Source organism: Microplitis mediator, chromosome 9 (genome assembly GCF_029852145.1).
Source record: "Microplitis mediator isolate UGA2020A chromosome 9, iyMicMedi2.1, whole genome shotgun sequence".
Taxonomy (NCBI): domain Eukaryota; kingdom Metazoa; phylum Arthropoda; class Insecta; order Hymenoptera; family Braconidae; genus Microplitis; species Microplitis mediator.
This window is the reverse complement of record NC_079977.1, coordinates 729399-752801: the sequence shown is the minus strand read 5'-3', so window position 1 is coordinate 752801 and position 23403 is coordinate 729399. Positions and strand designations below refer to the sequence as shown.

At 30.7% G+C, this 23403-nt stretch overlaps 7 protein-coding genes across 8 annotated transcripts; 3 read left to right on the top strand and 4 right to left on the bottom strand.

Moving 5' to 3' along the window:
* Positions 1-7: 7 nt before the first annotated feature.
* On the bottom strand, positions 8-1560 carry LOC130675193 (dynein light chain roadblock-type 2). The gene is made up of 3 exons (XM_057480734.1): positions 1412-1560; positions 1267-1345; positions 8-1188 (listed from the first exon to the last, which is right to left on the bottom strand). Exons 1-3 carry the CDS (start codon positions 1412-1414, stop codon positions 977-979), a joined length of 294 nt encoding a protein of 97 aa, XP_057336717.1. The 5' UTR covers positions 1415-1560; the 3' UTR covers positions 8-976.
* Positions 1561-2789: 1229 nt separating this feature from the next.
* LOC130675061 (exocyst complex component 3) lies at positions 2790-6552 on the top strand. Its single transcript, XM_057480523.1, has 2 exons — positions 2790-2941; positions 3007-6552. The coding sequence occupies exon 2, from the start codon at positions 3013-3015 to the stop codon at positions 5275-5277; it is 2265 nt and encodes a 754-aa protein (XP_057336506.1). The 5' UTR covers positions 2790-2941; positions 3007-3012; the 3' UTR covers positions 5278-6552.
* LOC130675062 (trafficking protein particle complex subunit 12) lies at positions 5991-8209 on the bottom strand. Its single transcript, XM_057480524.1, has one exon. It carries the CDS (start codon positions 8120-8122, stop codon positions 6575-6577), a length of 1548 nt encoding a protein of 515 aa, XP_057336507.1. The 5' UTR covers positions 8123-8209; the 3' UTR covers positions 5991-6574.
* A 1846-nt stretch (positions 8210-10055) lies between these two features.
* LOC130674969 (bone morphogenetic protein 7-like) lies at positions 10056-11129 on the top strand. The gene has a single exon (XM_057480424.1). It carries the CDS (start codon positions 10056-10058, stop codon positions 11127-11129), a length of 1074 nt encoding a protein of 357 aa, XP_057336407.1.
* Positions 11130-11637: 508 nt separating this feature from the next.
* On the bottom strand, positions 11638-14022 carry LOC130675064 (eukaryotic initiation factor 4A-I-like). Its single transcript, XM_057480526.1, has 2 exons — positions 13784-14022; positions 11638-12960 (listed from the first exon to the last, which is right to left on the bottom strand). Exon 2 carries the CDS (start codon positions 12953-12955, stop codon positions 11717-11719), a length of 1239 nt encoding a protein of 412 aa, XP_057336509.1. The 5' UTR covers positions 12956-12960; positions 13784-14022; the 3' UTR covers positions 11638-11716.
* A 2059-nt stretch (positions 14023-16081) lies between these two features.
* On the bottom strand, positions 16082-19123 carry LOC130675067 (polyadenylate-binding protein 2). Of its 2 annotated transcripts, none has more exons than XM_057480530.1 (2): positions 18963-19123; positions 16082-17094 (listed from the first exon to the last, which is right to left on the bottom strand). In XM_057480530.1, exon 2 carries the CDS (start codon positions 17084-17086, stop codon positions 16397-16399), a length of 690 nt encoding a protein of 229 aa, XP_057336513.1. In that variant the 5' UTR covers positions 17087-17094; positions 18963-19123; the 3' UTR covers positions 16082-16396. The 2 variants fall into 2 exon arrangements, with proteins under 2 accessions (XP_057336513.1, XP_057336514.1); XM_057480531.1 differs by lacking the exon at positions 18963-19123 and adding an exon at positions 18289-18307.
* A 712-nt stretch (positions 19124-19835) lies between these two features.
* On the top strand, positions 19836-23370 carry LOC130675066 (probable methylthioribulose-1-phosphate dehydratase). Its single transcript, XM_057480529.1, has 6 exons — positions 19836-19993; positions 20168-20308; positions 20379-20473; positions 21132-21400; positions 21457-21658; positions 21720-23370. Exons 2-6 carry the CDS (start codon positions 20279-20281, stop codon positions 21832-21834), a joined length of 711 nt encoding a protein of 236 aa, XP_057336512.1. The 5' UTR covers positions 19836-19993; positions 20168-20278; the 3' UTR covers positions 21835-23370.
* Positions 23371-23403: the final 33 nt, after the last annotated feature.

Below are 23403 nucleotides of genomic sequence, written 5' to 3'. Positions count from 1 at the left end.
AATTAATTAGTTTATTTTATTTAATGATAATTATGGTGAAGATAAATTATTTATTATTATTATTATTCTAACAATAAATATAATTGCTTACATTAAAAATTTAAATAATAGAATAACAAAAAAAAATTATTGCAAGATAAATTTGATACTCGATAATTTTGGTTTACTCTCATGTGCAATAAACTGCACAGCTGAATAAAAATAATGAAAATTTTTTAAATAATTTTTAATAGTGAATATTTTTTTTTTTTTCAAAGTGATGGTTGCTAATTTTTCACGATCCTGAAGTTAACAGATTAAAAATTTTTGAATTTTTTTTGAACAGTTAAATTTGAAGAAAAAAAATACTAAAAATATGCACGTGTAGAAAATTTTAAAAACTACAAGTGCAATTTTTTTTTTTCATAATTTATCGTTTTTTAAAAAATCCAAAAATTATTAGACGGCTAATTTCAGTATCATAATATTTCATGATACTGAAGTTAGCAGACGTCTAATAATTTTTTGATTTTTTTTTAGACCATAAACCAGAAGAAAAAAAATATTTGAAAAAATTGCACCTGTAGTTTTTTTAAATTTTCTACATGTGTATATTTTTAGTTTTTTTTTTCTTGAAATTTAATTGTCCAAAAAAAAATCCCGAAATTTTGAATTTGAATTGTCTGCGGACTTAAGGATCATTAATATTTCATGATACTGAATTTGGCCGACATCTACTAATTTTTGAATTTTTAAAAGACGACAAATTATAAAAAGAAAAAATATTTAAAAAAATTGCACTTTTAGTTTTTTAAATTTTCTACACGTGCATTTTTTAAGTTTTTTTTTTTTTTCGTAATTAATTGTAGAAAAAAAAATTCAAAAATTTTAAATTGTCTGGCAATTTCAGATCATAATTTTTCAGTGTAAAATTTGTGAATTATTTTTTTTGTTTTTATATTTAATTTGGAATAATAAATAAACTACAAGGCGATGGTTAATCAACTGGATTTTGCACGACAATTAATATAAATTCTTTGTCAGGTGCAACCATTACTTCATGTTTTTTACTCCGAATACGTAAAAATGTCAGATCGTTTGTTGGATCTAGATCACGGACGACAGAACGCGCTTTGTCTGATAGCTGGCTTATCAATCCCGCATATTGTACTGTCGTGGTGTTGTCAAGGGTTGATTTTATTGGAATACCTATACATTGACAAAATAAATAAATAAATAAATTAATTGTTAATTTAACCAAATGATTTGCTGACTAATAAAAAGTACCTTCGGAATTAACAACAATTGTACCCACAACACCTTTGTGAGACTGGATTCGTTTCATGGTTTCTTCAACTTCTTGAGCCTGCGAATGATAATTATTTTTTTGGTGACAACATTAATAATGTATTAGAAATAGAAATATATTTACCATGTCGAGTTATTTCGTTGATTAAGAAGTGACAGGTGAATGATGATTAATAAGAATGTTTGTTGAATATAAATTTATATCAGTCAAGACAAATGACAGTACAGGTTAGATATAAATTTACAGTGGCAGCTGGTGGCAGCTAAAAAATCAAAGAGTTCTCTACCAACGTTCAAAGATCGAGCCACTGGATAAAGTTTACAGTTTTGGCAATGCGCGTGCGCGAATTTTTGAATTTTTAGCGTCAGCGTTTAAAAAAATCGATAGAAAATCCATAGTAAATTGATAGAAAATAAAGATTTGTTGGCTGTCATAGAAAATCCATAGAAAATCGATAGAAAATCCATAGAAAATTGATAGAAAACAAAAATTTGTTGGCTGTCATAGAAAATCCATAGAAAATCCATAAAAAATTGATAGAAAATATAAATTTGTTGGTGTCATAGAAAATCGATAGAAAATCCATAGAAAATTGATAGAAAATATAAATTTGTTGGTGTCATAGAAAATCGATAGAAAATCCATAGAAAATCCATAGAAAATTGATAGAAAATATAAATTTGTTGGTGTCATAGAAAATCGATAGAAAATCCATAGAAAATTGACAGAAAACAAAAATTTGTTGGCTGTCATAGAAAATCGATAGAAAATCCATAGAAAATTGACAGAAAACATAAATTTGTTGCTGTCATAGAAAATCGATAGAAAATCCATAGAAAACTAAAACTTGTATGATATTGAAGTTAGCAGACGTCTGACAGTTTTTACATTTTTTTAAACGATAAATTATTAAAAAAAAAATATTTTGAAAAGTTGCACCTATAGTTTATTAAATTTTCTCCATGTGTATATTTTCAGTTTTTTTTTGCAATTCATTTGTTGAAAAAAAAATTCGAAAATTCGTAACCGTCTGCCAGCTTCAGGATCGTAAAACTTGTTACTGTCTAAGAAAATCCATCGGAAATCTTGATCAACATTTTCCTTTCCATTCAAGATTTATGGTCCGTAAGTATGACAGTAAGTTGGGCAGACACCGACAATTTTTAAATTTTAAAATCAAAGTAAAATTCTTTCACCAAAAAAATTTAAAAATAGACTTTTAGAAAATTTGAAAATCACTTCATACATTTTTTTCATTTTATCAATTTAATTGTTTAATTTTTTTAAATCCAATTCAAAAATTGTCTTATGTCTGCTACATTTTCACTCATTCTGTAAGAAAGTCAATTTTTGACACCGGGATCTGGGTGACTGATTATTTGTATCATCAGGAATCTCTGTGATGGAAGTCTGGACCCAGGATTTGAATTATCAGGATCATCAATTCATCAGTGTCATCATAATCTGTGTATCAGACATCCACCCACATATCTACCAAAATGCAACGCATGCGCTTTAAAATCCCCATGCTGGTTATCATTTTTAACCTCTACTATCCAAAGACGGCAAAGTCAGCAGTTGTTATGCCATCAGATGACATCTTTATTTACCAAAATATTTAATCATCTGTCAAATTTATAAAATAATAATATCGTAAGTAAACAATTTTCTAGTCCACTTATTTAAATATATATGAACTAATTAAATGTAATCATCAGATAAAAATGATTTCAACGACAAATATGACGGATCTCCAGAAGCTGGAAGAGCAGGCGAAAGCAACAGCAACCAAGCACGTGATCAACATGCTCCAGCGTCCAGGTCAGTTGGAAAAAGTTGAGCAATACAAGCGCCGCATCACTCGCAAAAAAGCATCAGTTGAAACCATGCTCAAGACGGCGATGCAGAGTCAGTTGGATGGAGTCCGTGTGGGATTTCATCAGCTGGAAACCTCCTTGTCGACTATCGCATCCATAAAAGAAGAGCTGGATCTCATAGGCCAGTCCTTTGGTTCTGCGCTTGAACTCAACACCAAGTTACAGCCGGTTCAAGAGGAGAACATGCGTCACTCCCAGTATGTCACAGCAAAAGAAAATCTCAAGCACATATTCACCGTGCCCGAGTCCGTTGAAAAAACAAAGCAGTGGATAAACGAGGGCAAGCTCTTGCACGCTCACCAGAGTCTCATGGACTTGGAGAATTCCCGAGACGATTTACTCTACGAGTTACACAAGCTGCCCAACCAGTCGCTACCTGACAAAGTGATGCTCAAAGCCTACTTCGAGGACGTGGAGACCCTGTCCCAGTTGATGGAGAAGCAAATAAAACTTGTGCTGAGTCGTACCTTGAATACTGTACGGAAAGAGCCGACAGTTATTGTGACAGCGCTACGGATAATTGAACGCGAGGAAAAAGCTGATCAGTTCGCGATCCAGCGTCAGCGGCAATCGGGATTCATTCCACCAGGACGTCCCAAGAAGTGGAAGGAAATGGCGATGCAGACTCTGGAGAAGTCTGTTGCGAACCGAATCGAAGGGACTCAAGTTGACGAACGGGCTGACAACAAAATGTGGCTTGTCCGGTATCTGGAACTCACTCGCCAATTGATCCTGGAAGATCTGCGGGTCGTAAAAACACTTTGCGGTCCTTGTTTCCCGCCTTCTTACGACATAGTAAATAAATTCGTGCGCATGTACCACGACAGTTTGTCTCAGCACCTGAAAGACATAATTGCCAATGGGCTTGAAGGCAACGAGTACGTGTCCCTGCTTGCTTGGATCATGAACACTTATCCTGGTACCGAGCTGATGATGCACCCGGAGTTGAATATAAATATTTCCGAAATCGGGGATCTGCTGGCTGTCGAAATCCTCGATGAGCTGCAGGAAAAATATCTGAGGAACATGTGCCAGAATTATGAAGACTGGATGAAGAAGACGTTGGAGACGGAGAAAGTTGACTGGTGGAGCGGAAAAGCGCCAGAGTCTTCAGCTCAGGACACGTATTATCATACCGCAGCACCAGTTATAATTTTCCAAATGATTGATCAGAACTTGCAGGTCACCAAGACCATCAGCACTGACCTGACCGCCAAGGCTCTGGTTGTCTGCATCGAGCAGGTCAACAAATATGGTCTGATGTATCGGCAGGCTATAATGGAGTTCAAAGCAAAACATTTTGATGACCGTAGCCAGGTGCCGTATTTTACCCACCATATGATCACGGTAGTGAATAATTGTCTCCAGTATGTCGAGTTGGCGCAGCAGATGAAACAATTGTACTGGGTGACCAACGCCACCACTGATGCGGCAGTTAAATTTGAAAACTTGCTTGCTAACTATCAGCAGCTGCGTAATGAAACGGTTGCTATTTTACTAGAAGAGTCGCTGCTGGATTTAGAACCTCAGTTCCAGGATTTGTTGACACCCAAGTGGTTGAATACTTCAATTGCCGTCGAAACAATTTGCGTTACGTTGGAAGATTATTTCCAGGACTACGGACACCTGAGGGTTAAAAATTTCGAGTATGTAATAAATGAGGCGCAGAATCTGATTGCCAAGAGATACATCTCGGCGATGTTGTCACGAAAAATATCACTGAAGAATTACGACGAGTGCTTGACCTGCACTTCCAAGATCATGAGCGAAGCAGACAAACTAAAAAATTTTTTTGTGCGCATCGCACCCAAGGTGGGGAACTTTGATTCCCCTTTTGAGATCATCAAGAGACTGGCGGAGGTTCTCAGGTGCGAGGATGCCGAAATTCTGACCCTGGATCTCCACTCGCTGGTGGAAAAGTATCCGGACATGACTGATGATCACTTGGTAAGACTGCTGAGTTTGCGAGGTGACATTCCTAGGAGTGAAGCCAAGGAGAAGGTCGCGTATATTTTGGAGGCACAAAAAAATAGAAAAACTACTCCGAGTACCAGCAATAGTATTTTTAAACAGATTGTACTTCAAGACAGTTTTTTGAGCTGGAAACCCTAAAGATTTTAATTATTTATTAGGGTAAATACACCAATAGATGGACGAATATTATTTTAATAACCGATTAAATAAAATTTAGGGATGAAAATGTAACATAAAAATTTTTAGGCAATTAAAAAAAAAATTCTTTTAACCATAAAACAATGAGTGTAGAAGGAATTTTTTTGAATGGCCAGCATCTGTCCAAAAATGGCCCAAACGAAAACTTTTTTTTTTCATTTTTTTCGTTGTTAAATGTAGTTTTCAGAAAAAAATACAAAAAAATTATTCAGAAGGTCCTTCTATTTTTAAACTTGATTTTTCGGACAAAATTCAAATTATTTCGAACATTACCATTTAAATTTATTGTTTTTATTTTTTTTTCCAAATTTGAAAATTTTCTGAGCACTCTTAAAAATTTTAAGCATGGTGTTATGAGAAATAAGGCTAGTTGTAAATAATTTTTTTTTTCAATTGGAAAAAAAAAATATAAATCGAAAAAACATCACTCTGAAAAAATTTGAGGATCTGCAGAAAATGTCAAAGTTTCATATAAAAAAAAAAAATCAAAAACCAAAAATGGTAAACATCGAAAAATTTTTGATTTTTTCTAAAAATCTACAAAAAACAATGAAAATAGGTTGCAATAATTTTTTTGTATTTTTTTTCAAAAAGTACATTTAAAAACAAAAATTTTGAAAAAAAAAAACGTTCCAATCAGTCGAATTTTGAAAAAGTTATAGCTATTTAAAATAAAAAAAGCCATTTTTTTCAAAAATTTATAACTTTTTTTCGGTTGGGTGAAAAAATTTGAAAAAATTATGAGAAACGTTTTTGATAGGGTAGAAAAAGAAAAAAAATTTTCAGCCAAATTAAAGGTGTCGAATTCAAAAGTGGTTGATTTGGCGTGGAATGCCCCATATATAAGAAGACGAAAATATCATTTGCAAGAAGTGTCCATCTACTGGTATTGGCTGTCCATCTATTGGAGATTTCGTCCATCTACTGGGGATTTTGACTTTTTCTTAAATTTTCCTTTTCTGTAATCAACCACTACGTTATAAAAAGTTTTAATTATTTTTTTCTAGTTAATTAAACATTTTTGCTTAAGTATAATTCATTTTATTATAATTTATTTATATTTTATTGCTTCATTTCGATTAAAAAACATGAGAGTCTGCTTAACCGTCAACCTATTGGTGCGTTTACCCTATTCAGAAATTATATTTAATATTTTTAAATTATTTATAATTTATTTGTTAATTAATACAGCATACAATTAATATTAATATTCATTTATTTTTAAATTTAACGATGACTAAGCCAACTTCAAACAGGAAATATCAGTAGCATCCCCTTTGTATCTGTTCATTTGCCTCAGAAGCTGGAGCTTCGACTGCTTGCAGTGAGTGGTGTGGAGTTCAAAGAGCGTGCTGATGTTCAACAGAACAGTTTCCTGCAGACTCTTTATCGGGTTCCGCATGACAGCTGTCTCGAGAAGCTGGACCGCGGATTTCAACTGCCCGCTGTAGAGCAGACAGACCGCCATGTTGTTGATCAGCATGACATTCGAAGGGTCCGAGGCGGAAGCGATCTTGAAACAGTTGTACGCATCCTGAAAGGAGTTCTGGGCCACGGCCATGAGTCCCCTGTCAATAAGTTCCCTCATCGTCGGGGATTTTCCATTGCCGCTGGCTACATCTCTGGCCTCTTTTATTCCCGCGAATATTTTTTCCGCGGCGGTAACGTCACCCAGAAATAAGTAAACTCGCCCGCAAGAAGACTTGAGTATCTCCAGCTGCTCTGCTGTCCAGCTGGGCATCAAGCAGAGGTCCTCGAGCACGTCGATGGCCAGGGAAAAATTTTTGATGCTCAATGAGCAATTCACTATGGAAATCAATACTCTAGACTTTCTGCCAGTCCACAGTCTGATCGAATCATTCCGTTCATTGTCACTGAATTTAGCATGTCCGCCTTCTTCTGCCAGTCCGTCGTTTAAATTCCTCAGGATCTGGTCAATAGTCGCCAGCAGTTTGTACAAATTGTCAATGGCTTCCTTGGAGTCGCCCCAGTAGTTCGGTAACTCGGCCAGCAGCAATCTGAAGGCAAATGAAGCCATCGATCCATGTCTGGTTCCATACAATTCCGGGTAATAAATAAAATACATATCCGGTTTATCTAAATTACCAAAAGGCTGAGACTCAGCTTTCAGAACATCAACTTGCCGTAATTTTGACAGCAAAGCCAGACGCGTGTACCACAGTTGCAATGAATGAGGTGTATGTTTACTTGGATAATTTATTTTACCGTAACCTTGACCGTAAATTGCCAGCAATCGTCCTGTCAAATTGACAGCTGCGCGGTAGCATTCAGATTGAATTAAATTACGAAGACCCCGTTCGTCCTGAGTGACATCGGAAGCTGTTGATATATTCCGGTGAATTATTTCATCAATACCCAGGTAGTGGATCGTCGCGTCCTTTATGGGATCAGTCATGTCATTCTGCAAAGTCAGACCAGGCATAGTTAGATTTTCGCGGTCATGATTGTTGTTACCTGATGCTGCTATCGTGCGTAGAATTTTACGCGTCTTGTCACAGGGGATCCAGGCATCGCGATGATAGTCCACGGCGCTGGATTCTATGGACCTCTCGTTGTTGAAAAGATCATTTTGTTTAAATAAATCACTCGCTGGAAGCAACTCAGTGGTTACTGATGTCAGCATTGATGGTGCGGGTGCTGGTGCTGGTGCTGATGTTGCTCCGGGTGGCAGATTACTTGAAACTATTTCATCAAATATTGTGTGCGAGCTGTCAAAGTAACGGCCGAGATTATTGTCACTTGTCTGATTGCTTTCTTCAGCCATTTTTATTTTTTTAAACAATTGCTGAGGTTATTTTTCATTATCAATGACAACTGACAACTGGATCTGGTGGTAAAATGTTGTCATGTTGGTTTGCTGAGCTTTGGAAATTTTAAACAGGTGGCGCGCTAGTTTGTTCTTGGGTCAAATTTCAAATTATTGTTAATTTGTATGACAATTTATTTAACGCTACATGTTATGAGTGTGAATGCAGCATGACACTGAAAAAAAAAAACTAAAAAAATGCACATGTAGAAAATAAAAAAATCTACAAGTGCAATTTTTCAAAATATTTTTTTTTTTATAATTTATCATTTTTTTTTTAATTTCAAAAATTATTTGACGTTTGCTAACTTCAGTATCATAAGTTCATTTTTTCACCAAATCAATTGCAAAAAAAAAAAAAAACTAAAAAAATGCACATGTAGAAAATAAGAAAATCTACAAGTGCAATTTTTCAAAATATTTTTTTTTTATAATTTATCATTTTTTTTAAATTTCAAAAATTATTTGACGTTTGCTAACTTTAGCATCACAAGTTCATGATCCAGGAGTTAGCAGGCAGTCAACAATTTTTGGATTTTTTTTCACCAAATCAGTTGCAAAAAAAAAAAAACTAAAAAAATGCACATGTAGAAAATAAAAAAATCTACAAGTGCAATTTTTCAAAATATTTTTTTTTTTATAATTTATCATTTTTTTTAAATTCCAAAAATTATTTGACGTTTGCTAACTTCAGTATCATTGAAGTTCGCCACCGTCTGATAATTTTTGAATTTTTTTAAAAAATGACATTATAAAAAAAAATGTATTTAAAAAATTGCACCTGTAGTTTTTTAAATTTTCTACATGTGCATATTTTTAATTTTTTTTTTTTGATTCAATCAAATTGAGGAAAAAAAAATTCAAAAATTGGTAATTGTCTGCTAGCTTCAGTATCATTAATCTACCAGACATCAGACAAATTTAAAATTATTAATAAATAGAACAAATAATTAAGAAAATAAAATTAAAAAAAAAATGCGCATTTAAAAAATTTAAAAATTAATAAATGCATTTTTAAAAATATTATTTTATTATTTATATATAATTTTAAATTTTTATGATACTGAAGTTAGCAAACGTCAAATAATTTTTGGAATTTAAAAAAAATGATAAATTATAAAAAAAAAAATATTTTGAAAAATTGCACTTGTAGATTTTCTTATTTTCTACATGTGCATTTTTTTAGTTTTTTTTTTTTTTTGCAATTGATTTGGTGAAAAAAAAATCCAAAAATTGTTGATTGCCTGCTAACTTCTGGATCATAAATTTTTCTGATGTCTGGTACATTCACACTCATTACATGTTGATACAAAAATTTATTAATATTAATAAATTATTGTACAGGTACCAAAAGCTCATCGAAAAAGTACGAGGACATGAAAAAATTTTTGAAATTAAAAATCTAAATAAATTTTCTTTTAGGTCTTATAGCCCAGGATGATGATCTTTCTTGATGATGTCATGTTACACCTTATAGTAAATTAACTGATAAGTATGCGGGTACAACAATACATTTATCCTGAAAATAAAACAAATAAATCATCAGATTTATGATGACGTAGTTCCAGGTACTAAAGCTATTGTGGACCAGCTCCTGAGGTCATTAAAATGGACAACAAATAAGAGGGGATAAGTAATTAAAATTTTATATACTCAGTAATTTATCATCCAGGATCCAGTTGCTGCCAGTACTTAAGTAGACTCGGAAGTAAACGGAAATAAATTAAATTTTCCAAGCGCAGTTTGCTTAAATAAATTACATTAAAAATAAATAATGAATAAATTAGTAGCATTAATTTTAATTACTATTTTTTGCACATGTGAGTCAAAACTTAAATCTCTAGAGGACCTGGACTACAAAACTCTTAATAGTGAATATGTGTTGGAACTAATGGGCTTACCGAAGAAGCCAGAGAATATTGTGAAGCCTAGAATAGAAAGACGATCAGCTCCTGTCTACTTGATGAACATTTACTCGAAGACTGTTAACAAAATTAACGCTAATTACACGTCGTATGACCCGACTAATTACGATTATCACAAAGTTAATCAGAGCGACACGTCAATAAGTTATATTGCTCAGCACCACACCGAGAAGAAAGTAATCCGGCGAATGTGGTTTGATGTCTTTCTAAACCACACCCAAGAATTGTCATCCGCTGATCTACGTCTTTATCGTGACAATTCTCAGAAATTGGATCGTTACCAGGGTCTGCCATTCAACATCACAGTCTACAGAGTTTTCATAAATGACAGCATCTATAAAACGAAATATATTTATGCTAACTCGCAAATCGTCGAGGCTGACTATCAAGGATGGATTGTTACCAACATCACCAGTTGCTTCCAGTGGTGGATGGACAACCCGGCACTAAACAATGGCTTGAAAATCGTGACAATGCCGGTCTATGACAACCAATCTGATGGATCTGGGCCCAGTTCCAGTCACAGAGTCAAGCCAGAGGCAATCGGCATCGCTGGATTTTATGGAGAGCCGGATAAATTTGCTTTCGCTGTTGGTTATTATAAAGATTCGAACACCGGATCGACTACTTGCCGGGATTGTAGTCCAGTAATGAGTCTGAGATATAAAAGAAGTTTTTATAGTGACGAATTGAATGACAAAGAAAAGCAGGTGGTCAAAGATCGGGCAGAGCGGTGCCAGTTACGGGACTTGTATATTGACTTCAAAGAAATCGGGTACCAGGACTGGGTCATTGCGCCGAATGGAATCGATGCTCGGGATTGTATTGGCAAGTGCGAGTATCCTTTGGATAGTTCTATGAATGCTACTGTACATGGTCAGCTTAAGTCTTTGATGAAGATCAACCGATTTTCGTCTATTTCCCCGCTATGCGCGCCGATAAAATACTCAGCATCCAGCGTTTTATTTTGGTTGGCTGAAGATAAGGCTGCACATAAAATAATTAAAGAAGTGAGCGCTTCTATGTGCGGATGCCGCTAATTATTATATTTTATTTTAAATATTAGTATAATTATTTATACTAAGTCGATTTTACTTTGGTTTTAATTTCGTAAATGATAAAATATTTTATGATAAAATAAAAAAATGATATGACGATAAATAAAATTTTTGTGTTGTTTAAGTGATTTAATTATTAATTTTGTATTTATAAAATAATTTTTATTCAAATTGGTGTATAGATATCAAAATAATTATAAAGTTTAACTCCTAGGACATAATTATTATTTAGCGAAGATTAATATTTTGTATCAAATTTATATTACTTATTATAAATATTTATGTAGTGGTAACAGTAATTACTGCGATAATTATATGACATGTCCTGGAATTTATAAAAAAAAAAAAAATAATAATAAATTTTACTTACACACAATTTTTCTCTTTTTTTTTCTATTAAAAATAAAAAAAATAAATGAATTAACTTTGTACAAATTATTTAGTATAAATAATATTATACAGGAATATTATTATTGAAATTAGCTGAGAGTTTATTCTTGGACTTTTGTTTTATTAAAAAAAAAATTTTTTTTCGATGCTAAATGATTTATTATAGCCAACAGGTAGACTTAAATTAAATCAGCGACGTTCATTGGCATTTCATCGATGTGGGTGTTGTAGAACTGCTCGATGTCGCTCAGAGTACGTTTATCATCTTCAGTAATAAAATTAATGGCCACTCCTTTACGTCCAAAACGACCACCACGTCCGATTCTGTGGATGTAATTCTCACGGTTTGATGGAAGATCAAAGTTTATGACAAGTGATACTTGCTGGACATCAATACCACGTGCCAAAATATCTGTCGTGATGAGAACACGAGAAGATCCAGTACGGAATTGTCTCATAATCATGTCACGCTCTTTCTGCTCCATTTCTCCGTGGATGGCTGAGACAGTAAAGTCGCGGCTGTGCAAGTTATCAGTGAGCCAGTCGACCTTGCGACGAGTATTGCAGAAAATTACAGCCTGAGTGATACTCAAAGTATCGTACAAGTCGCACAAAGTCTCCAACTTCCAGTCTTCCTTCTCAACGAAGACGTAAAATTGCTTGATACCTTCAAGTGTCAGTTGTTCCTTTTTGACAAGAATGTTAATCGGGTTGCGCATAAAACATTTCGATACTTCCAATACATCAGTCGGCATGGTAGCAGACAGCAAGTTAACTTGTACTTCTGTCGGAAGTAACTTGAAGACATCGTGAATTTGATCCTTGAATCCACGAGACAACATCTCGTCAGCTTCATCCAAAATAAACATCTTGATGTTGTTGGTACGCAGGGCACGTCGATTTATCATATCGTAAACTCTACCAGGAGTTCCCACGACAACATGAACTCCCTGTTCCAATTTGCGCATGTCATCACGCACGTTAGTTCCTCCGATGCAAGCATGACACTTGGCATTCATGAAATCTCCAAGAGCAATGACTACCTTCTGAATCTGCTGGGCGAGCTCACGAGTTGGAGCGAGAATAAGTGCCTGGCACTCATTGATCGACGTATCGATTTGTTGCAAAATGGAGATTGAGAATGTTGCGGTTTTACCAGTACCAGACTGGGCTTGGGCTATCACGTCGTGTCCCTTGATGCACGGGAGAATAGCGCGAGCTTGAATAGCCGAAGGTTTTTCAAAACCATAAGCGTAGATACCGCGAAGAAGTTCATCCTTCAAGTTCAAGTCATCGAAGCTCTCGACAATCTGATCCCAGTTAGACTCAATGACACCTTCTGGCTCCATTCCGGATGGTCCGTTTTCCCCAATACCATTTCTGGATGCATCATCAATTATGCGCTCCGTATTTGACATTTTTACTGAAAATTTATTCAAATAATAGTAAATATTTATTCAAGTGATACTGAAGTTAGCAGACGTCTAATAATTTTTTGATTTTTTTTTAGACGATAGAAGATAAAAAAAAAATATTTGAAAAAATTGCACCTGTAGTTTTTTAAATTTTCTACATGTGCATATTTTTATTTTATTTTTTTACAATTGATTTTTTGAAATACGAAAATTAAAAAATTTTTGAATGTCTGCTAACTTCAGGATCATTTATTAAATTGTTTATTTAAATTTATTTTAGGGTTCAAAACTCTAGGAATTTATCAGCGTCGTAACTCGGTAGCCAGAGGCTATGAATTGTCCAAGAATCAGAAAAATCATTAAATTTTCGAGGCTCGGCTGTACATTTACTGGAGGTAATTTTGAGCGAATGGCTTTCTATTGTCAAGTTTATGGAAAATATCCCAAGGGTCAGATGAGTAAGCGAAAAATCAGCAGGTATAAATTTTTCGGTATTTCTGTCTCTCTTTTACGTGCGTCAAAGTATTCCAAGTACTATAGTACGTAATTGCTAAATAATTATTTTTCTTTAATCGGTTTAAATAAAATTCATTTATAATTTACACGACAACTTAAAGCCATAAGACCCCTAATTACTTATACGGTTATAAAATAAAATAAAAAAAATAATTGTCGCTATTGAAATTTATATAAAATAAAAATAAATAATTTTTTGCTTATCATGACTTTTACTTTCGCGACTAAAAATAAATTTAATAGGAGTAATTTTAATAAATTTAAAAATTTGTTGGTTAGAATTTTCGCTGATGGAAGTATTGTAAAAAAACTCACCTTAAAATGATGTGGCGTTTAAATTTCAAGCAAAGCAAGTTTATATTCCGTATGATGGAGACTTGCGGCGAATATTTAGTGAAAAAGATTTTGGTTTGCGAAAAAATGAAGCAAATGGTCACTGTACGACTACTCAAGTTAGTCAGAGTTTTAGGAATAATAAAATATGGGATAGTTAAGTGAGTACAGGTTTTGAAATACACCTGGTCCCGCTCCCCACCACTTGAAAAATGAGCATGACTCAAAATGACTGCTCTGAAACTAACTATAGATATATAAGTATACTATTGCTGTTTAAGTATATATAGTATGATACTTTTTAGGCTCGCAGAAAACAACCTTGAGAAATTTGAAAACCTATGCAAGAATCTGGTAGGTCAGGTACTGAAAATTTAGGAGGATTCTGAAATTAGCAGACATTTAAAAATTTTGAATTTTTTTTCTAACAATTTGGTTAAGAAAAAAAAAAAAATAAAAAAATGCACATGGAGAAAATTTTAAAAACTATCTATGCAATTTTTTCAAATTTACGGTCTAAAAGAAAATCCAAAAATTATTAGACGTCTGCTGACTTCAGTATCATTCCTGAAAGCAGACAATTCAAAATTTTCGAATTTTTTTTCTAAAAATTTAATTAGGAAAAAAAAAAACTAAAAAAATGACGATCCAGAAGTTAGCAGGCAATCAACAATTTTTGGATTTTTTTTTTCACCAAATCAATTGCAAAAAAAAAAAAAAAAACTAAAAAAATGCACATGTAGAAAATAAGAAAATCTACAAGTGCAATTTTTCAAAATATTTTTTTTTTTTATAATTTATTATTTTTTTTTAAATTCCGAAAATTATTTGACGTTTGCTAACTTCAGTATCATAAAAAAATGCACATGTAGAAAATTAAAAAAACGACATGTGCAATTTTTCCTAATTTTTTTTTTTTGCAAATTTACGGTCTAAAAGAAAATTCAAAAATTGTTAGACGTCTGCTGACTTCAGTATCATTCCTCAAGTTAGCAGAGAGTTAAAAATTTTTGGAATTTTTTTTAACATTCAAATTTGAATAAAAAAAAAAAACTAAAAAAATGCACATGTAGAAAATTTAAAAAAACTACAAGTGTAATTTTTCCAATTTTTTTTTTTCCGAATTTACGATCTAAAAGAAAATCCAAAAATTATTTGACGTCTGCTGACTTCAGTATCATTCCTGGAGTTAGCAGACAATTCAACATTTTCGGATTTTTTTTCTAAAAATTTAATTAAGAAAAAAAAAACTAAAAAAATGCACATGTAGAAAATTTAAAAAACTACAAGTGTAATTTTTCTAAATTTTTTTTTTTCCAAATTTACGGTCTAAAAGAAAATTCAAAAATTATTAAACGTCTGCTGACTTCAGTATCATTCCTGGAGTTAGCAGACAATTCAACATTTTCGGATTTTTTTTCTAACAATTTTATTAAGAAAAAAAAAAACTACAAAAATGCACATGTAGAAAATTTAAAAAACTATCTATGCAATTTTTTCAAATTTTTTTTCTTATTATTTACGGTCTAAAAAAAATCCGAAAATTATTAGATGTCTCTCAACTTGTGATACTGAAATTAGCCAACGTCTAATAATTTTTGAATTAAAAAAAAAGATAAATTATAAAAAAAAATATTTTTAAAAAATGCACTTGTAGTCTTTTAAATTTTCTACATATGCATATTTTAAGTTTTTAAAAATTAACTTTAAAATTTATGGGTGTGAATGTAGCAGACATCAGACAAATTTTAAATTAATCATAAATAATTAATAAAATTAAATTTTTAAAAAATGCAGATTTAAAATATTTTTAATTTAATAAGTGCATTTTGTAGAAATATTATTTTTTAAATTATTTACTCTACTTATTTATAATTTTAAATTTGTCTGATGTCTTACATCCACACTCGTTAAAATTTAGACTGCAAGTTTGATTGGAATAAAATCCGGTAAAAATAATTCTTGGCGCTAATTATTTAAAAAATTATAAATTTACAGGGAGTCATTCAGCTGACGATTTATAATAAATAAAAAAAAAATATTTTTAATCACTACTTAATATTATTGTTATTATTAATAATTATTAAAATTTCACAATTAAAATCATAATTTTTTTTTTATTGGTATTACATTGAATACTTGAATTGATTTATAAAAAAAAGTGAATTATTGTTATATAAACAATTAAAGTTAATTACTTCCGGCTGATAAAAATATTGTAGACCACCCGCTCTAATAAAATAAAGACCAAAGTTACGAATGCAATAAATGCTAATGATAAATTTTCATTATTATTATTATTATTATAAATTATGAATAATAAATAATAATTATTATTATTATTTTTTATTTTTACAAAAAAAAAAAAAAAGATGACAATCATTTTACATTATTGAGCCACACAATGTCGTTGAAAATTTTTTACAAACTGTATAGGATCTGTAACTCTAAGTCAATTATTTGAAAAAATTTCGATAATATTAAATGGTTTTTACTGCAAGTAAATTATTTAATAATATTGGTCACATGAAAGTTATATTTCCATCCCATCCTTCACTGATAACTTATTCCTCGAACGTCTAATTAACTGAATAATTAGTAGGGCATGTAGTAACCGCGTCTATAACTGGTTGGACGCCGCATAGGTCTCGACCTGAAGTAAGCGCTACCGCGACTTAGTCCTCGAGCAGCTCCGCGATATCCCCGAGCTCCTCTGGGTCCTCTGTTGGTCGTCGAGATCCCCGGTTTGTTTGTTCTCTTGGGCATGACCTTTATCTGACGGCCCCTGAAGAGAGACTCGTCTAGAGCCATGGCCGTCTCGACGGCGTCGCGCTCTGCGAACTCGATGTAAGCAAATCCCTTTGGATGACCATCAAATTTGTTGCACTGAATAGTGACCTTGTTGACGCTGCCGCATCCGTGGAAATGTTGCTCCAGCTCTTCGGCAGTCGCTCCGTAGTCGACGTTACCAACGTAGATAGATCTGTTGTCTATCTCTATTTTATCCTCCATTGAGGTATTTAGTGATATAACACCTGGCAAAGTACCCATGTTCATTTGTTTGTCAACTTCAGACTGCAGTTGTTTCAATTTTTCAGCTTCTTCTTCCATTTCACGTACTCGTGCCTTGATAGCTTCTAATTCAGGATCATTATTTGTTTCAGTTACTTCTTCTTTTGGATCATCTGACTGCAGCATTGACTCTTCATCTTGACGAGAATCTCCATTTTCAAAGTCGTCAAGACAATCAATCTGATCAGTGTTCAGTAGATCTGACTCAGACATCGTTCAAGCTGAAAATAAATATTTTATTTTATTTTATTTATTAGTTCCCATGGGTTTCAACTCCCAGCAGCCATCGAACATACAATTTATGAAAAAAGTGTAACCATTAATATAAATATATACATTAGACTGATTCAAAAAAATCTGACTGAAAAAAAAATACTGTGAAAGTTTGAGCTCTTAATATTAATATTAACAACTGCCGCATCGCGATTTTCTATTTCCCGTTTAAATAACATGGGAAAATTTATTTTTTAAGCTTTGGAATTTTGTAGCTCACGGTGGGACCAATACTTTTGAATGTTCAAGACATATTCTTATGGGAAATTTGACGCTCTACAAAAAAGGTCTCTTATAATTTTTCGATATTTTTATTTCTTCAAAAGTAATTCGAAGTTAATATTAGATTGACGATAAATTTTTACATTTTTTAAATTTTTTGACGCAACCATCAACTTTATCCGAAAATTTTAGAGGACATTTTTTGTAGAGCATTTTATTTCCTACAACTTATCTCAGAGAAAATTTTCGATATTTCTCATAAGTCGTAAGTTATTCGCAATTAACTGAAAATTTAATATAATTAATTTTAAGCAACAAAATTTAGATTATTTAAGAAAATTTTCAGTTAATTGCAAATAACATACGACTTAAGTGAAATATCGAAAATTTTCTCTGAGATAAGTTGTAGGAAATAAAATGCTCGACAAAAAATGTCCTCTAAAATTTTCGGATAAAGTTGATGGTTGCGTCAAAAAATTTAAAAAATGTGAAAATTAATCGTTAATCTAACTTTAACTTCGAATTACTTTTGAAGAAATAAAAATATCGAAAAATTATAAGAGACCTTTTTTGTAGAGCGTCAAATTTCCCATAAGAATATGTCTTGAACATTCAAAAGTATTGGTCCCACCGAGAGCTACAAAATTCCAAAGCTAAAAAAATAAATTTTCCCATGTTATTTAAACGGGAAATAGAAAATCGCGATGCGGCAGTTGTTAATATTAATATTAAAAGCTCAAACTTTCACAGTATTTTTTTCTCGTCATTTCCAACAATATTTTCGATATAATGTAGAAAAAAAAAATTAGTCGATTTTTTTGAATCAGTCTAATATACATGTTAGTTTTTATCTTTTTATTTAAATTTAAAAGCCCGCGGATTTTTAAAAATAAAACTACTGATTAAAAAAAATTAATTACTTCTACAGTTTGTTAACTACTGAGTATGAAACCTAATCCTAGTTCTAAATGACTCCTTAATGACTTAATAAATTCACCATCCAAACGGGCCACGTGTCTAGCGACTGAAATTTTCCTGATTAAATTTAAAATTTATATACAAAAAAATAATAAGAAATCAATGCATGCAATTTAAAATTTATCACCAGGTACCCAATGCATGATCAGATGCAGAAATTTATGCAGATGTCCAATAAAATCTGAGTTACTCCAATTACCAAAATATTTTAATTGATAAATTTGATTTATTTTTAATTAACTCAATTAAATTTAATAATTTTTTTACTTTTCAATTTTATAGACTGGACAATTAATATACACGCATACATGCATATATACATATATATGCACATGCATGTATGTGTATATATATGAGTTTTACAAATTGTCGAAAATGAAAGTAAAAAAAAAATAAAAGTTAATAAACAAAATGGAAATTTGAAAATTTTGAATGTTAGTTTAAATAAATGTGAAGAAAATTTGAAAATTTGTTATATTTTTAGCAGGAAGCCGGGATTCAGACAATGAGACAAGTCAACTTGTGTTGCAATGTGTACGACAATATTGTACTTTTAAAATAATATATATGAGTAATTTAATAAAAATAATGAACTTTAATTGTTTTTAAAACTTACCAGATACTTATTTAGTTATCGATTTCTTTTTTCGATAGGTTATTATTGCTAGGAATAAATATTCTTTGAGGAAAAACTTAACCTATTCGTAATAAACATATAAGAGTATATATATTATATATATTATGATATATATTATAAGTTTGGTGCGCGCGCATGCAGCGTTGTCAAACAGCTGACGGTTTTAAATTTATAAAAATTTTTTTTAATTTTATAAAATAACAAATGAATTTTATTTTACTTTTATTTTTATTAATTTTTAAAATTTTTTGATCTTTTTTTCAAGTCGAGTCACAAAATTAATTTTATAAAATTTCTGTCAAAATTATAAAAAATTTTTTAAACAAATGAATTTATTAAATTATTTTAAAAAATTAATTTGTTTAATGGTTTTTAAAAATGATAACTTTCTATAGGAAAAATTTAAAACCGAGTTGCTGTTGCTGTTATTGATTTTGCTGAACAAAGATGGCAAAAAAATTCAATACAGTTACTGTAATATATATATAATTATTTAATATGACGTCGATATACTTTTTAAAATTATGCACTGAATATTTAATTATTAATAAAATTCATTTTTTCATTTAAAAATTAATTTTTTAAAATATTTATTTTCGCGGGCTTTTAAAATTTTTATTTAAAAAATTCATTTTACTGCATTTTTAAATAAATTATTATTAATAATTAATATTAATTTTTAAAAATTGGTACCAAGAACTCAAATTTTTTTTTTTTTTTAATAAATATCAAAATATATGCGAATGTTATTTAAAAACTGCAGACTAGAATTTATTGATTTTTATTTTTAATAGTTTATTTATTATTTATTAATTTATATACATATATACTGAAAGTCAATTGGTCATATTTATTATATATATATATATATAAAATTTACATGTGAATGAGACTTTGATAAATTTTCCTCAAGTTTTAACTGCGATTTTTACCCAATTAAAAAAACGCCGTGATAAATAAATTGTAGATTTCATATTTTTTCACCCCAGAAAATACTTTTCAAAAAACAAGTAATCAAATTTATCATTTATCACATAAATTTTTCTAATATAAATAATTAAAGTTAAGGTTAAGAATTACGAGCGTAAGCGCGTCTAGTAAAATTTAAAAAATTTAACATTCGCGGTTTTATTTTAATAATTTTATCTTGCATATTTATAATTAGTTATCATTAATTTTTACAGCCAAAGTAACATCACAGTTGCGCAATTACTTGATAAGAGTTAAAAAGTCATAATTATATTTGATGGTCTATTTAATTTCTAGTCTAGTTTGAAAATAAATTTTCTTTGGCTATGGACTTCTATGATAAAAATTATGACAAGGTAATTAGTTGGCTATTAATTACATATTTTTTTAAATTATTTATTAAACTGTTAATATTTTTTTTGACAGGAACATCCGCGTAATCTTATACCAGAGTTATGCAGACAATTTTATCATCTTGGATGGGTTACAGGAACTGGGGGTGGAATATCTATCAAAAATAAGTAATTATTACAGCCCTGATTAAAAAAGTGAATTGAAAAGTATTGAAAATTATTTCAATTCTTTTCAATCCCTCGGCGGTTTTGGAAAGTATTGAATGGAATTTAAATTTCGATCGTTTGAATACTTTACAATTCCAAAGTGGAATTCGAAAGTATTGAAAAGAATTCAATCTTTCATCATTTCAATACCTTCCAATATAGAATTATTTAGGTATTGAGAAGGATTCAGAAAGATTCAAAAATTTCAATTCATTTCAATCTTTTTCAATCCCACACTTGATCCGAAATGTGATATTATTTAGGTATTGAGAAGGATTCAGAAAGATTCAAAAATTTCAATTCATTTCAATCTTTTTCAATCCCACACTTGATCCGAAATGTGAAATTATTTAGGTATTGAGAAGGATTCAGAAAGATTCAAAAATTTCAATTCATTTGAATCTTTTTCAATTCCTCGGAAGTTCAGAAATTCTTTTATTATTTTGGGATTGAAAAGTATTCATTTTATGTCAAAATTAAAACCTTGGGGTATAGAAAGTATTCGAAAGGATTCATTTCTCATCTTTTTCAATACTTTTCAATTCACTTTTTTAATCAGGGAGTTTTTAATTATGAAAATAATTGGAGTCAAGTTGCGAGTTTGAGTATTTAATTTTAGAGATGAAATTTATATCGCGCCATCAGGAGTTCAAAAAGAACGAATAGCACCAGAAGATATGTTTGTCCAAACAATTGATGGTGTTGATTTGTCATCACCACCAGCTGATAAAAAATTCAAAAAATCACAGTGCACTCCATTGTTCATGTGCGCATACACAGAACGTAATGCTGGAGCTGTAATTCATACTCATTCAAAATTTGCTGTCATGGTGACATTGCTTTGGCCTGGTCGTGAATTTCGTGTCACTCATTTGGAAATGATCAAAGGTTTAATTTTTTTAATTGTGATTTTTATTGCAATTGTAAGTAATTTTTTATTTTAGGTATCAGGAATCAAAAATTAAATAGAGCTTATAGATTTGATGAAGAATTAGTTGTACCGATTATTGAAAATACTCCATTTGAAGAAGATCTTAAAGACAGGATGGCTGAAGTGATAAAGGAGTATCCGGAAACTTGTGCTGTACTAGTACGCAGACATGGCGTTTATGTTTGGGGTGACAATTGGCAACAAGCTAAAACAATGTAATTTATTTTTACTTTAATTGTTATTATTGTTAATTGCTTATGATTTTTTTAATTGCAGGACAGAATGCTATGATTATTTATTTGACATTGGAGTTCAAATGAAACAAGCTGGTATTGATCCATTATTGACTCCAGAACAACACGAGTTAAAATACCAGCAATCTCATAAATAAATACATATATTTTTTATTTTTAAATAATTACTAGGGTAGAAGTATTATTTTGGCCACTGCTCCATTTTTGGCCATTTAATACTTTATTTTAATTAAAGAAAATTACTATTTTGATAGTGAGATAAAAGTATCTTCTTACACATTTAAAAAATTGATTATGTCAGAGCGTATTTTACAAATTATTTTATTTTAATTTTTTAAGTGTCCAAAACTGGCACTAAAGTAGAAACCGGTACCTCTACTCTATATTTAAAATTTTAAATTTATAATGATACTGAAGTTAGCAGACGTCTAATAATTTTTAGATTTTCTCTTAGACCGTAAATTTGGAAAAAAAAAATTGGAAAAATTACACTTGTAGTTTTTTTAATTTTCTACATGTTCATTTTTTTAGTTTTTTTTTTTATTCAAATTTGAATGTTAAAAAAAAAATCCAAAAATTTTTAATTGTTTGCTAACTTGAGGAATGAAATTTAGAGCCAGTTTTTCAAACCGGGTTTGAAAAACTTGCCCTTGAATAAAAAGATTTTTAAATTTATGACATGAGCATATAGCTCAATATAGGAAACGTCTTGGCTGGCTGATGACGATTCAGAGTAGATGACAATTTTTTATTGCCTGTATTATTTACGAAATGCTGTAGTAGAACTGACGAAAAGTCATTTTTACAAACGTCTATCAGAATTTTGAATCAATTACTCATTATCCCTGGAAATTGATCATGGATAAATGTAAATTTATTACTACAAAATATTTTTTACGCTGATTAAATAACTGAATTCGATCGAATTAAACAGAATTAAATTTTTAATTTTATTTAATTCAGATAAATTCTGTTAATTCGGTACCTAACTTAAAAATTAATTTTGTCTAATTCGGCAGGAAAACCAGAATTTGTCCAAATTAAAACGAATTAAAATAATTCTATTCGGTTTAATTCTGATTAATTCGAAAATAATTCTCCAATTTCTGGTTCTGAATCCGAATTAAACTGAATTAAAACGAATTTGAAATTTTTAAATCGGTTTTATTCTGTTTAATTCAAATTCAAATTTTCAATTCAGTTGAATTATGTTTTGCAGAATTCGACAGAATTTAACAGAATTAAAATTTTTAATTCTATTTAATTCAGATGAATTTTGTTAATTCGGTACCTAACTTAAAAATGAATTCTGTATAATTCGGCAGGAAAACCAGAATTTATCCAAATTAAAAGGAATTTAAATAATTCTATTCGGTTTAATTCTGATTAATTCGAAAACAATTCTCCAATTTCTGGTTCTGAATCCGAATTAAACTGAATTAAAACGAATTTGAAATTTTTAAATCGGTTTTATTCTGTTTAATTCAAATTCAAATTTTCAATTCAGTTGAATTCTGTTTTGCAGAATTTAACAGAATTAAAATTTTTAATTTGCTCGAATTCAGTTGTTTAATCAGAGTATATTTTATATAATTTGTATAGAATCAACATATAATTAAATTTTTATCATTTATATACTTTTGTATTTATGGCCCAGTAAAATTATTAAATAAATAATAAATTTAATTGAGGATGTGAGATTTTTG

Bases quoted from the DNA above. Each gene is read 5' to 3' on its own strand.
- LOC130675062 (XM_057480524.1), bottom strand. From the start codon at position 8,122: ATGGCTGAAGAAAGCAATCAGACAAGTGACAATAATCTCGGCCGTTAC.
- LOC130675193 (XM_057480734.1), bottom strand. The intron at 1,189-1,266 runs GTACTTTTTATT...GTCAATGTATAG, and splicing joins AATTGTTGTTAATTCCGAAG to GTATTCCAATAAAATCAACC.
- LOC130674969 (XM_057480424.1), top strand. From the start codon at position 10,056: ATGGGCTTACCGAAGAAGCCAGAGAATATTGTGAAGCCTAGAATAGAA.
- LOC130675064 (XM_057480526.1), bottom strand. From the start codon at position 12,955: ATGTCAAATACGGAGCGCATAATTGATGATGCATCCAGAAATGGTATT.
- LOC130675061 (XM_057480523.1), top strand. From the start codon at position 3,013: ATGATTTCAACGACAAATATGACGGATCTCCAGAAGCTGGAAGAGCAG.
- LOC130675066 (XM_057480529.1), top strand. From the start codon at position 20,279: ATGGACTTCTATGATAAAAATTATGACAAG. The intron at 20,309-20,378 runs GTAATTAGTTGG...TTTTTTTGACAG, and splicing joins ATGATAAAAATTATGACAAG to GAACATCCGCGTAATCTTAT. The intron at 21,659-21,719 runs GTAATTTATTTT...TTTTAATTGCAG, and splicing joins TGGCAACAAGCTAAAACAAT to GACAGAATGCTATGATTATT.
- LOC130675067 (XM_057480530.1), bottom strand. From the start codon at position 17,086: ATGTCTGAGTCAGATCTACTGAACACTGATCAGATTGATTGTCTTGAC.